The 14618-nt window shown below is 40.8% G+C and overlaps 1 protein-coding gene across 2 annotated transcripts in view; it reads right to left on the bottom strand.

The window, feature by feature from the left end:
- The window catches only part of LOC144818526 (serum albumin-like), a 510759-nt gene that overhangs the window by 319155 nt on the left and 176986 nt on the right, over positions 1-14618 (bottom strand). For both annotated transcript variants that reach the window (XM_078676035.1, XM_078676036.1), the window contains one exon: positions 1418-1553. In XM_078676035.1, the coding sequence (XP_078532161.1) occupies positions 1418-1553 (136 nt within the window). The remainder of the gene's footprint in view (positions 1-1417; positions 1554-14618) is intronic.

Raw genomic sequence — 14618 nt, 5'->3', positions numbered from 1 at the left:
TTGAGGGTCCCTTAGTATAGTTAGACACAGTATGACGGGCCGTGAACATCAGAGGCATATGACTTCAGGACCCTCGACTGAGGCTTAGTAGCCCCTGCTTTTCCATGGTCCCCACTAAAAGGGGCACGGTAACAGTATTGCACAACTGTTCAGAACATTAATATTCATACATCTGGAATACTGTCTAGAAAGACATGACTGATATTCCATTGTACCAAGCTAGACTGTTTTTAGTTCACAGAGTGACATTCTCTTTTATGATTTTATTATCGAAATAAAGACTTTAAAACCTGAAACCTGACATTCTCACCAATGTCTCTACACAGCACAAGGATATTACAATCAGATTTATGCTGGCATTGTAAGGAAGAACTAGCCAACTTGTTGCATATGATTCATAACTGTCCTTTCATTAGACCATCCCAGTATGATGAAATGACATTGGTCTGGCCACTGTAATTTGACCAGGATTGCTGTCTTGTTTGTCAACATGTGTTCATAGGGGCGCTGCTTCAATTCCTGAATTGACTTTGATTCAGCAAAGGTAATTGACTGATCCCATGCTTAGGGCTACACATAAACTGGTGACCAGTTACTCTAAAGTTACAGGTACGGTATTGTGGCTCTTCAATTGAGGTTAGGTATGCTGAGTATACATATTTTGTAAACTAATTATTAATCCCTTGGGCGCGGCCGCGATTCTGCGCCTGTGCGGCGCTTTTAATGAGTGGGCGGGTTCATGACGGCCCCCAGCCGTCATCAGCACGCGCCCACGGCGGTGTATGATGGACGGGGGCCGTCATCAGCATAGAAGGGGTTAAGAAACATAAGGTTAACCGTAAGAATACTACTATCTAGACATTGCTTGATGCATTTTTGACCAAAGGAAAATACCTAAATGCATAGCCTTAAATGTCTAAATATTACTTCTAAAACATTGCACCTTGACTTGGGTTTCTGTATGTATAATTAGTTAGAAATATTGAAAAAAGCTGAACGTTTTTGATGGGCTTTCCTGTCACTTTAAAGTGCATTGCATTCATTCCATATAGACAGACACAAAGGTTATTCGAAAGAAATCCGTTAGAATGGCACATACATGATGTTGGGACTTCTGTATAGATGTAGTGGAGATTAAATGAAAATGCAATTGTTTGTGCTTGGGCCCTGCACTATGAGCACTGCCTTCTTTACCCTTGCTTGAAATAAACACTTTCTGAGTGACAATTCAGCAAAATACTTACCATCAATGAAGACCCCCTTTAAGGTCAGCTAGATTAGGTGTAGGTCACTGCCCAATACATCCCTCTTCTGAACCGTCCATGTTGTTCCTCTACAGAGTGGCTAATGCATTACAAAATAATTCTTTCTTGCAGTCTCAAACAAAACTCCTTCTGTGTATATAGAAAATGAATACCTTCTCTGGGAAGCATTGACCTCTGACAACTGTATCTTTGCAGCAATCTGTAACTATTTTCTCAAATCGATCAGCAAAGGATAGGATTCTTGAAGAAAACAAATATGAATATCTTCTCACCACTTCATACATGTATCTGAAAAAAATAAAAGTTCATCCATCATCTAAATTGCCGCATCCTTACGGCTTGTTACCACTTTTCTAAAACATTTCCCAAATGAAAACCAATGGATATATTGGCAAGATTATGTACCTGTAATACCCATCACATTTTGCCCAGCTCTTCTTTCATCACAGTCATTATACATCGAGACTGAGCCCAAATCAAGAAAAGAGGCACTCATACATGCCCCTAAAACTTGTTTCAGTTCCATCTCATCCCACCGGTGACTGGTGTATAAATGCTGTATCTCGCCACTTGTGGCTGAGTGGAAAATATCAAGCAAGCAACTCCTTGACTCAACAATCATCAAATTTAGATATCACAAGGATACTGATGTGTGATCTGGCAATTGTGAACATTTTTCAACATACTGTCATGAATCAAGACGGATGTTACAGAGATTCTGGGCAATTTTTTGGAGTTCTGCGGAAAGGATACTCTGTGAAAACATGACAGATATCCAATCTGCCATATTGCCCTAGGTTACGATGCACTTGTAATATGATGCTGGAACATGCACCACATTTGTGACCTGTCCACCAAATTTTAAATAAGGCTCTTGAATGAAAAGCCCTGGAAGTCAGAAGGAAGCCTTAAAGGATACTGTGGTTTTACCCAATTATGTTATCAATAGATCCTGTCTAAATCGACTCTTTGTGCTTGTACCCAAACTGTTATGAGTCAATAAAGAATGTGTATGCATTTGCTTAAGACAGGGTTCTTTCCCCTGGCCCGTCTGATGATTTTCTCTATTGCTTGTTGATTCTGCAAAGCCAAGCAACTCTGTGACCAAGACCCTCTTGTCCCTTCCACATCCCACCTGGGATCTAGCTACACCAGCTTTTGTAACAATACTGTGGAGGTGGTGAGACATCATTGTATGGAGGGATGGCTACGGAGTACCACGCCTCCGTGTAGCCTCCCGTGACTCGTGACCTGGGATCCCGTCCCTGGAATGGCGGCGGAGAAATGCTAGCCGCTAGCCGCCAGAACGCTGCTTAGGGTCAGTTTCTGCTTCTGCTTCTACGGCGGACTTTACTTTTGTGGGCTTCTGCAGGAGCCGTGGCCTGGCGTCCCGCGAATCGGGCGTGAAGCTGGGGGCACTTCAATTTACCTTCGAAGCTGCTGCTGATTTGAGAGACTCATCTTCCAGGGCCCCAGCGTCTCGTATTTCGAGACTCGACTCTGCTTCTGATGGCGGATTTCCGTGTTTTGAACATGAAGTGTGGGGCACAGAATCGTTCTCCAAATCTGCTGCTGATTTAAGAGATTCAGCTCCCAAGACTTTTACACCTTCTTCGAAGTTTGGTGCTCGTTGCCTCTGGCTTCTACGCTGTCCCCTGAGGTCCTGAGGATCATGGGCTGGATTGCTTGAGGATGCGGTAGAAAACGCACAGAAATCACTGTAGCAGCCTGCTGTTTGAATTTTTGTCAAGGTTGGAGCCGGACCTGAGGTGGGGGCTTGGAGATTCCTGCTGTAGTGGAGGGATAAGAAGTTCTGGAATTTTTCACGCTGCGAGTATCACTGTGAGTAACGGCTGGCAGAACATTTTGTTTATAACAGAAAGAAATACTCAAGGGGGGGTTTTCCCTGTTAAAATTGTACGCCATAATGGGCAAGTCTCAAAAGGAGGGAGAAGAGTTTATCAAGTCTAGCAAAGTCGAGTTGGCTGCCCGCCAGAAAGCAAGGACCCGCTTAGCCCTAGCCGGAAAGGCCTCACGAAAAGCAGCCAAGGACAACGACAAAAATAAAGATAAAACTAGAGAAGAAAGCTCGGCTGGGGATACGATGCCCGAGCCCTCAGACGATGAATTACCACTCGCTTCTACCTCTCTGGAAGTTACGGAGCCAAAGAAGGCAGTTATGGGTTGTCGAGACTTTTTTAATACAACAATGCAATCCGAACTAGAACTAGAAGCAGAGGTGCCAGCTTCTACCTTGGTACCAGCTTTAGAAACACCACCTCAGGCAGGAGAGGGTAAACATAAAAGTGGTAATGGAGGAAAAGAGATAAAGGAGTATCCACTCTTTGTAAAGAAAACCACTCCAAAGACTCTCCCCGTACAATCCCCCACAACCTTAACTCTGGCTGCCTCACCAGCCTCACCTGCCTCACCAGCTAATATTGCACTGCCCGATGACTCTGGCCCGATAAAAACATCAAAGACTCATTGCTACGACCAGGCACCTAAACCTCTTCTTCTACATATTCCGCAATCTTCCCGAATCTCCACAAAAGAGGTGATGGTTGAGGGGGATTGTGTGCAAAACTCTTCTCCATTTCCGTATATACAAAGCGGAGTATTGGGGGCAGCACGACTAGAGGGCGAAGAGGTACAGCCGGGCAATAATGAGAGTAATACGAGTACTAACATAAATCTTTTGGCAGGTAAAGATAGCCTTCTGGGATCAAAGGTGAGATATCAGCTAGATATCCGCGAAATGCTGAATCTAATTCTTGATGAGATACGAGAAATAAAACACAACCAGCAAGTGGAGATAGCTGCCTTACAGTTAAGAATGGACAAATTTGAGGAATCAATGCTGGTGCTCCCGAATAGACTACAGGATGCAGAGGCTAGGATCTCTGCCCTCGAAGATCAAATGAACCTGGTCTCGGGGGAAGCAAGGGAGGCAACCAAGAAGAAAAACTTTCTTGAAAATAAGCTTGAGGAGCTTGAAAATCACTCCAGAAGATCAAATTTAAGGATTGTAGGGGTTCGGAAAGGAATAGAAGGCTCCGACACCATTCAGTGGGCCAATTCTTTTATTCAGCATACAGTTCTACCTGAATTTGAGGGGGACTTGACTATAACAAGGGCTCATCGGGTCCCGGCTCAGCGCTTCCCAAATTCAACATTTCCAAGAACTAACCTATTGAACTTCGCTGATTATAGGATTTAGGAGAGGATTCTTTCTAGAGCCTTTCAACAACGTCAGTTTTCAGTATCAGAAACAACAAAATTTAGGATCTTTTCAGACATGACTGCAGTAGCTGCAAAAAGAAGAAAAGAATTTGTAAAAATTCTACATCTATTTAAAGCAAATGGCGCTCAAGCCTCGATTGCGCAGCAGTCAAAATTGAAGGTCCTGGTTAAGGGAAAATTTTACTTGTTTACTGACGTAGAAGAGGCACAATCTCTTCTTAAGGAGATCTCTTCAGGAATCAGGGCCTGAAAAGGGGAAAATCTAAACCCTTGGTTTTGTAATGCTCTACTCTTCCTGAGTTGTCTTCCTTCTTTCTTTTCACTTTGGTTCTCCTTTTGGTCTAGCGTTAATCTCGAATAATAGTAGTATGGGGCGGTACCAGATCTACGGGTCACTTAGGGTGTAACAAAAGGACACCCAGAACAGAAGAAGTGGGAGGAATGTGGTCAGCGTGGCGGGGAGGGGAGTTTCCACATTCCTGGGTAGGGTAGGGGAGGGGGGGTAAATGCAGTAAAAAGGAATAGGAGCAATAGACATAGCATTTTTTCAAGATTTATAGTTAGGTACTTAACAAGGAAAATACCTTTTTAGATGAAATTTAATACATGTAATATCCTGTCAATTAATGCAAATGGAATGTTAAATAAACAGAAGTACGGGGCTCTTGTGAAATGGGTAATATCTCTTAGATCCCAGGTGGTCTTTTTCAGGAGACTCATTTGAAGTCTAATAGCCCGAAGCTGTTTATTCCGAGATACTTTTCTAACGTCGTTATTTTCATCAGCAGGGGTGGCCCAGAGAGGGGGTGCTATTTATTTCTCAAGGGATCTAGCCTGGGAATTTTTACAGGTTCAAAGAGATGCCAAGGGTAGGTGGCTATGGGTGGTGGCAAAATTGCAAGATAAAATTATAAACTCTGTGAATTACTATGGCCCCATCCTTGATGATATTTCCGGGTTGACAGAAATTTATGAAGCTTTAAGGGGAGTCCCAGGACAGATAGTTCTAGGAGGAGATTTTAATTATATTCAAGATTTGTTAAGAGATACTTCTAATAAGAAAAAGAAACAGCTAAAACCTAAAACAAAATGTTTTTTTGAAGCACTCTTACATGAGTATCAATTAAGGGATCCATGGCGTTGTAGGAATGTTGAAGGAGAATCTTTTACATGTTATTCCCACCGGTATCGGACTGCATCCAGAATAGATTTCTTTTTAATATCTAGATCTTTTCAGATCTCAAGAACTCTGATTGGATGCAATCCGTTTTCTGACCACGGCAGAATAGAACTAGAGTTAGTACTTGGAGAGGTGGATGGGGAGCGTCCCAGGTGGCAGCTGCACCCTGCTACTAAACCAGGATTGGGTTTCAGAATTCAGAGAATGGATTATACAATTCTTTGAAATGAATGATAACACAGCTGAACCCTTCTCTGTTTGGGGCGGATTTAAAGCAACAGCTCGCGCCCAGGTCATCGCGTATACCAGTGCACAGGCAAATGAAAGAAAGCTAAAAATATCTAAGCTTCAGTCAGCCGTAGAGAGGGAATATGCTTTACAGCTCCAACAAAATTCGAGTCAATTAGAGCAGGCTAAAACTCTTCTACGTGATTTTTTTATTGGGGAAGAGATAAATAGCTCGAAAGCCTTCCAACAAAGGGTCTATGAAGACAGCCAGTTGGTGGGAAAATTACTGGCTAACTCTACAAGAAAGAGGCAGGAGTCATCACTGATAGTGAAAATCCGAGACCCTCAGAGTGGACTGGAGGAGGAGGATAGAGATAAGATCTCTAGGATTTTCCTGGATCATTTTGAAAAAATCTACTCTACGGAATACCAGGTAGAGGAAGTAATGATCCAGGACTACTTTGCAAATATAGAAATCCCCAAAATCTCCGAAAATCGGGTTAACCAAATCAGTCTTGAAATAAGTACCTCTGAAATACAAAAATGTATAAAGGCAACTTCAGGGGCAAAGGCTTCCGGTCAAGACGGATTCCCAATTGAGTTTTATACGTTTTTTTTAAAGAACTAGGAACTCCCTTGAAAAAGTTATATAATGATATTAGGTTAGGTGGGCACGTCCCTGTTGAGTTTAAGGAATCTACAATCATATGTTTGTTAAAAAAGACAAAAATCAAAATGACGTTAATTCATATAGGCCAATTAGCTTATTAAATTCGGATTATAAAATCCTCATTAAAATATGGGCGGAAAGATTTGTTCTCGCAGCCCAGGAGGTTATCCACCAAGATCAGACTGGGTTTATCGCAGGACGTTACATGGCAGCAAACACCGAGTTCTTAATCCAGGCATTGGACTATTTGAATATAAATTCGACTTCAGCCTGTATTTTAATGATGGATGCAGAAAAAGTGTTTGACTTGGTCAACTGGGCAGCATTGTTCTACTCTCTCGGTCAATTTGGATTCCCGGCCTCAATTATTAAGATGCTACATAACATCTATGAGGGAGCATCGGCTCAAGTAATAATCAATGCAAAACAGGCTGGGAAGATCAAGGTAAATCGGGGTACAAGGCAGGGCTGCCCGTTGTCCCCGTTACTCTTTACTTTCTTTATCAAGCCTTTAGTGGTAAAGATCAGGGACAATGTGGCCATTCAGCCGCCTATCATCGGTATGTCTAAATTAAAGTTGTTTTCCGATGATATTATACTTTATTTAATACCTAAAAAAGAAAACATTGAAAACTTAATGAGAGAGTTCAAGAAGTATGAAAAGATAGGGGGATATAACGTAAATCCCAAAAAAACTGAGGTCCTTGCTTTAAACACTGATCTTCATTTTCTCCCTTTTGATTTGCAGGCCCAAGCTGCAAGAAGTGACCCAATTAGATACCTGGGCATTTTCGTGACTTGCGAATATGATAAGCTTTTTTCTATGAATTACATTAGAATGAAGAACAAAATTCGGAACATTCTAGATCAATGGCTCCTCCTCCCATTATCAGTTATAGGCAGGGTATCATTGATTAAAATGTCAGTGCTGCCCTTGCTTATATTTCTGTTCAGCAACGTTCCCATTAAAATTAATTGAGGTTTCTTTAAAGAGCTGGAAACAATGCTGAGAGGTTTTATTTTGGGCAATAAAGCTTCGAGAGTTAAACTTTCAGTGCTACAATTCTCAGTTGATCAAGGAGGTTTAGCTCTACCCCATTTAAGGACCAACTATGAAGCTGCATTTTTTGATATATTGGCAGGATTATTGAGGATTAATCAGACAAGAGATAATTTTTTTCTTACAAAGATGCTACAAGAGGCAGGTTCTCAAATTCCAGTTTTTTAAAAAATTGCAAAGCTCCCAAAGAGGTCAAGATATAAGACGCTAAGAGAATATGCCTCAAGACTGTCGCTCCTTTTTAAAAAACATGGTACCCATGGATCTCATTATTTAAGTTCAATTGAATGTACTCAAATAGGCCTCCCAGTAAGTTTGAATCATATTAAAAATTGGGAACTTTGCGAGTTCCGTTAGTTGAGACATCTGGTAGTCCAAAACAGGGTAATTAGTTGGCAGGAGGTAGTTGCTAGAACTAAAAGTCCCTTTTTTGAATATATGCAGATCCTCTATTTTATCAGAAATGAGATAAGCAGCCTGCATATTTCTCCTAATGCTATACTAACAGCCCTGTATGGAGGAAAGAATAAAGGTATAGAATATTGGTACAAGATGCTTCATTGCTCTGGACAAAATGTACTAGTAGACAGACATCTTGAGAAAATAAGTCTCTCAACTCAATGCAATTTTTCCTCGAAGGATTGGGAGGTCCTATGTCAGTTGGGAAATAAATCTTTACGTGCAGCCAATTATAAGAGGATGTCCTTTTTATCTCGCTGGTTAGCGTATTATACGCCAGAGGCTTTGGAGAAGATGTATCCTGAAGTTGAGAATAAATGTTTCAGAAATAATGGCTAGTAGCCAGGGAGGATGGCACCATATTTTCTTCACTTGCCTGCAGCTAGACTCTTTCTGGAAGGGGATATTTGCTGCTATCCAACAGGCCATTGGGAAATCTGTTCTGCCAGTAGCAGAAGTAGCCCTGTTTGGTATATGCAAGGACAGGAGCGGGCTTAATAAAGCTGAAGAAGTATTTATATTTATATCTTGTGCAGTTGCTCGTTCTTTAATACTTCAAAGCTGGAAATCCAGGGAGATCCCATCACATATAAGATGGTTTAATAAAATGATGAGAACCTGTTTTTTTAAAAGGCTTATGCTGGCAGAGTGGGAGCCATTGGAAGATTTGAAAGGAATTGGAAATATTTTGGGAATCTAGAACAACTGAAGGGAGGATGATTTGTGAAGAAAATCGAGAGTAGACGATATACGTTTTTTTACTACTAAACAGCCTTCTCATCTATGAAGGTAATAGCTTTGTTTTTTTCTAGGACATTTGCACTTTATTAGCACTTTCTTCTTACATTAGCTTGTACTAAGCACTTTTAAGATTGTACTTTATTGTACTTTTTGCACTTTTCAGCAGTACTTTATTGCAGTTTTGCACTTCTTTGCAGACACACTTTATAAATTGCATATTTTGTACATAATGTCCTGAAAATTTTAATGATGTCTTTGGCTGTTTTTTCTATCTCGATGAATCTCGCTCCCTTTTATCTTTTTATCTCTTGTCTGTTATTTTAGAAATGTATTGGAAATGTATTGATATTGAAATTTAAAGTGAAACATGTTTTGTACCTTCGGTTACCTATTGCTCTATTCAATTAAAAAAAAAACCACCTGGGATCAAGCCCTTTCATTAGTCCACAAATAAATTCAGGATTACATTCTAGGCATTCAACCACTGATCAATTTTTGTAAAACTATTTAAAGAGCCAAGCCAAGCTGTATAAACGTAATGGACTTCCTCAATCCTAGGATCAAGTACTTCTAGCTGCCCCCAAGGTTAAGATATGCTGAAAAGAATTGCCTTAGAGGCACTGGATAAGTAGCCAAGGGTTCAAAGTGTGAATACTGCCAATTGATAAAATAAATCAAGTACAATTAGCACAACAAAGCTATCATCTTGAGTACCTTGGTTCCCATTCATGACCAACATGCAGCCTGAAATTCAATACCAAGCTGTTCTAATGCCTCTTTATAATATGAATGTTTTTCACTAATTTCATATCATTTTTAACGGTGTGTATAATTTTCGTAATTTGCTTTTGGGTTATTATGTGAGATTTTGGGAACATTACACAAAATTATAGGTAATTTACACAAAATGCAAACCATCATTTAGTGCATTATTATAGCACAAAATGTGTTGTGAGGGCACATTTTGTATAGTATGTTCATGCTATAATTTTGCCGGTAACTGTGGCATAATAACATGATGTGACATAATGGTGTACATTTAGGAAAATGCCATTTCAAACATAATGCAAAATACCAAAAATTACACTAATTACTTAAGCGTAATAGAAATACAGCAAGGGCCTAGTATTTTTACAGGATAGAGCAACATTGAAATCAGTAGGAAATTAGAAGGCTTGTTACTATTAAGTAATGACTTTTTACAGATGTGATGAAAGTATTCCTTCCTTCAACCTAAAAAACATTTAGGGCCCGATGTAGGTCGCCGAATACCGGTCGGTAACGGCCGATTTCGGCCGTTACCGACCGGTATTTGGATTGGACATGTAGGTGGCCTGAATTTTACCCATTTGGTAAATTTACCGATTCGGTAAAATACCGAATCGGTAAAGTTACCAAATTGGTAAATCAAGATGTAGGTGGCACTTTCAACAGTGCCACAGGCCATTACCGATTCATAATTTAGCACCAAATAATATTTGGTGGTAAATTATGAATTTCTGTGTACATGCACATCTGTGCATGTACACCGGCGCCATGTGGCACACATACATGCCCTAAGGGCATGTATGTGTGTCACATGGCACACAAGCCAGAATCCGGGGTGCAACGGGGTGTCAAAGTGACACCCTGTCTCCCTTGTAAATTCGGTAATTTTACCGAATCGGTAAAAATCGGTAAGTACCGAATCGGTATTTACCGATTCGGTAATTGCCATTGATTCCAATGGGCCTCATCGGTAATTACCGATTTTTACCGATTCGGTAATTGAATCGGTAAAAATACCTACATCCCGATTGCCAGTTCTTAAATACCGAATCGGTATGATTCGGTATTTAAGAATCGGTAATCCGAGATTATGTACATCGGACCCAGAGTGAGATGTATCTAGGTGGTTACTATGTGCAAACAAAAGCATGGTTTCTTAACTTTAATGGAGGCTGTCAGGACATGGTCTTTGTTCCCCTGTGGGTGGGCACCATTTCTGCCTTTCTGAAAGACATCTCTAAAGTAGGAATCTCCATCCTTTTATGCATTAAGAACTACTTATGTTCAATGAAAAACATTGTTTGCTACCAATAATATTAGTGTTGTAACACTGACCACATCAGACAATATTGCATTAGAGGCCACCATATGCAAAATTACTAGCAGTGATTCCCTCAGCGTATCTGAGAGGGTTGCGAGCAGTAAAGTAAAAAAGGCTCTCTCAATTTGGAAGGCCTTTACCTGGGTAATACATCCCAGCCAAAGCTGCAATGCCATTGGCACGAGAGCTGTAAGTCTCTCCACATCACCCAGTGCTAAAAAAACAGGCGTAAATGTTTTTTTAAAACTCAGCCATTTTTCTCCAAACTTCGCCTTTTAAGTTCTAAAAATACACGTACAGTATGTACAGTACAGTATGTGGTACAGTCTTATCTTCTACCAACAAAGTAATCACAAATGTTCTTTGTAATATCATGGAAAGAGTTTTTCAGTTTATCAACCAAACCTTGAGATGATACAACCTCATTAGACATTGCTCTCAGATTAACTAAATTCTCCAAGTCTTAAACATTTCCTTTTGGGCATTAACTGCAAAACTAATGGACCTAGAATAATACTGATTCTTTGCTAGTCTAATAATATGATTATATTTCCCTATTATCTGAAAATAATGCATCCTATTTGTGGAAATTATTTCTCCATTCTATTTACAAATTTCTTACTGCTCTCCTTTCCATTTTCAAATATTGATTATACTATTCGAATGTATTATTTATAGATGGTGTGATAAGTCAGAAGAGGCTATTTAGTCAATAGGTTATGTCTCATATTTTTCCAATCTAAATTAAGGGCCTTCTCATGCTTAGTGTTAACCAACTCTACAGTGGCTCGGGTCTATTTTTCCTCCCTGCTTATCTAGTGTTAGACACTTCAAATTAGGTGAGGCATTTTTACTTGAGTTTTGATTTGCCTGCTTCTTTGGGTTTACAACTATTAGCATATCAAAGGGTATCAGAGCGTGATTTGGCATTGGCACGTTTATAGGTTTATTAACCACCACAATTTAATGACTGGTATATTTGTGAATTTCGCTACAGTATTATACATGGTGGATAAAACTCACCTGTAGAAGAAGCATCATGGTTGCAGCCTACTTTGCTTTTGCTGATGATTGCTTTATTCAGTAGTCAGGATATTCAGAAAGTGGCAGAAGACAAGGAGAGTAATGTATCATGCAGAGGTGAGCTCTCCCCCCTTTGTGTTTTTTTTTAATGTTTAGATTTCGCATTCGTGGGCAAATTATGTAAAATGAACTCATTTGTCCTAAAGCTGGGAGATCAACCCTTCACTGTCATTTTTCTACACTGCTGGCACGGCTTACTAAACTATGCAGTTCCTGTGTTACACATAGCTTTGTCGAAAGTAAAGATGCAATGCTTTACGAACAGTTGCATAATTGAGGTATCTGAGTTCCATTCTCCATACCATAGGTATTGTTTATCTGTAACGTTTTGGTGGCCAATCACAACCCTTTCCAAACGCTGCACCCCATCCACCCGCATAAATAGTTCATAGTCCATTGATGTTGCCGTGTTTTTCTTCATCGTTTCATTGCTTACTTTTTATTTAGTTAACTGGCCAGAAAGACTGGTTCTCTGCCAGGGACATTAGTTCATTGTCACGTCAATGACATTTGTGCAAATAACTTCAGGTTTTTGTGATGTAATGTCTCCTCACTCAGCCAAAGATTTCCGTTCATTCAGTGATCTGTCTTTTCATCTCTCTAACATTATCTAAATAGTAGGGTGGGAAAGTAGTGTTACCTTCAACAATGAAGTCAAGTGGAGTCAGGTACCTCTGACCTGGGAAGGTGGGATACGTTACCCAATTTTACCAAACCTCAGCTAACATCTTTTATCTATACTACTATTATAAAGAGAGAACTTTGAACCTTTGAGGTGGGTAAACTCAGGAACCACAGCACCAATCCAAACACCCGATACATTGTTGTAATTGTCAGGGTCTGCAGATGGACATAGGCTATATAAAAAAATAAAATATACGTTCTTTAAAATATTTACGATAAAAAAAATTTACTCCCTTGGAAGTAGCGCCGGCCGCAGATTGCTCTGAAAGCTGTCAAGGAGCGAGCAGTGAAATGGATGTAAATAAACGTGCTGATCTGAACTTCGTGTGGCTTTGCTTTAATTTGGGGCTTCCTGTTTAGACTATATGGATATCGGCTGTTTGCCCAGTCGAGAAGCGAGGCCCACCTTAAGAAGGGTTCGTGCAGGCTCTGAGAAGGGGCTTGCAAAGACGGAATGAAGACAAGAGCAGCTCCAATGAAGGTCGTGCTGCCTTGAGCACGAATTCACTGCTGCAAAGCGCAATCTGAGGGCTTACAGCACTTTACTTTACTCCACTTGGTGAATACTTAGTTCAAATTGCAAGGACTGTTGAGTGGCCCCACTGTGGGAAGAGGGCCAGATAACTGCAAGGCACAGAAGGCTTTGCGATTTAGCCACGCCCACAGTGCCAGGTGCCAGTGATTATATGAGCAGACGCGGCCAAAAACTGCTCTTCCAGCCCTTCTTGAACAATGCCCCTGAAGAAAGGATTATTTCCTGAAACGCGTAAGGCTTTACATGTTCAAAGATTGCTCTGAAAGCTGTCAAGGAGCGAGCAGTGAAATGGATGCAAATAAACGTGCTGATCTGAACTTCGTGTGGCTTTGCTTTAATTTGGGGCTTCCTGTTTAGACTTTATGGATATCGGCTGTTTGCCCAGTCGAGAAGCGAGGCCCACCTTACGAAGGGTTCGTGCAGGCTCTGAGAAGGGGCTTGCAAAGACCGAACGAAGACAAGAGCAGCTCCAATGCAGGTGGTGCTGCCTTGAGCACGAATTCACTGCTGCAAAGCGCAATCTGAGGGCTTACAGCGCTTTACTTTACTCCACTTGGTGAATACTTGGTTAAAATTGCAAGGACTGTTGAGTGGCCCCACTGTGGGAAGAGGGCCAGCGTACTACAAGGCACAGAAGGCTTTGCTATTTAGCCACACCCACTGTGGCAGGTGCCAGTGATTATATGAGCAGACGCGGCCAAAAACTGCTCTTCAAGCCCTTCATGAACAATGCCTCTGAAGAAAGGATTATTTCCTGAAACGCGTCAGGCTTTACATGTTCAAAGATTGCTCTGAAAGCTGTCAAGGAGCGAGCAGTAAAATGGATGCAAATAAACGTGCTGATCTGAACTTCGTGTGGCTTTGCTTTAATTTGGGGCTTCCTGTTTAGACTTTATATATATATATATATATATATATATATATATATATATATATATATATATATATATATATATATATATATATATATATATATATATATATATAAATATATCTATCTATCTATACTACTATTATAAAGAGAGAACTTTGAACCTTTGAGGCAGGTAAACTCAGGAACCACAGCACCAATCCAAACACCCGATACATCGTTGTAATTGTCAGGGTCTGCAGATGGACATAGGCTATATAAAAAAATAAAATATACGTTCTTTAAAATATTTACGATAAAAAAAAGTAGTGCCTTGGAAGTAGCGCCGGCCGCGACGTGCGTGCTGACGTCAGGAGCGCGGGGAGGAGCGGCATACAGGAGCGCGAGGAGGAGCGGCGGACATGAGAGCGGGTTGGAGCGGTGGACAGGCGGGGAGGAGCGGTGAGGAGCGGCGGACAGGCAGTGAGGAGCGGCGGACAGGCGGGGAGGAACGGCAGCTGAGGTAGGTGA

This window comes from Lissotriton helveticus, chromosome 2_1 (genome assembly GCF_964261635.1).
Source record: "Lissotriton helveticus chromosome 2_1, aLisHel1.1, whole genome shotgun sequence".
NCBI lineage: Eukaryota > Metazoa > Chordata > Amphibia > Caudata > Salamandridae > Lissotriton > Lissotriton helveticus.
The sequence above is the reverse complement of the archived record's forward strand: the minus strand, read 5'-3'. Positions and strand labels throughout refer to the sequence as shown.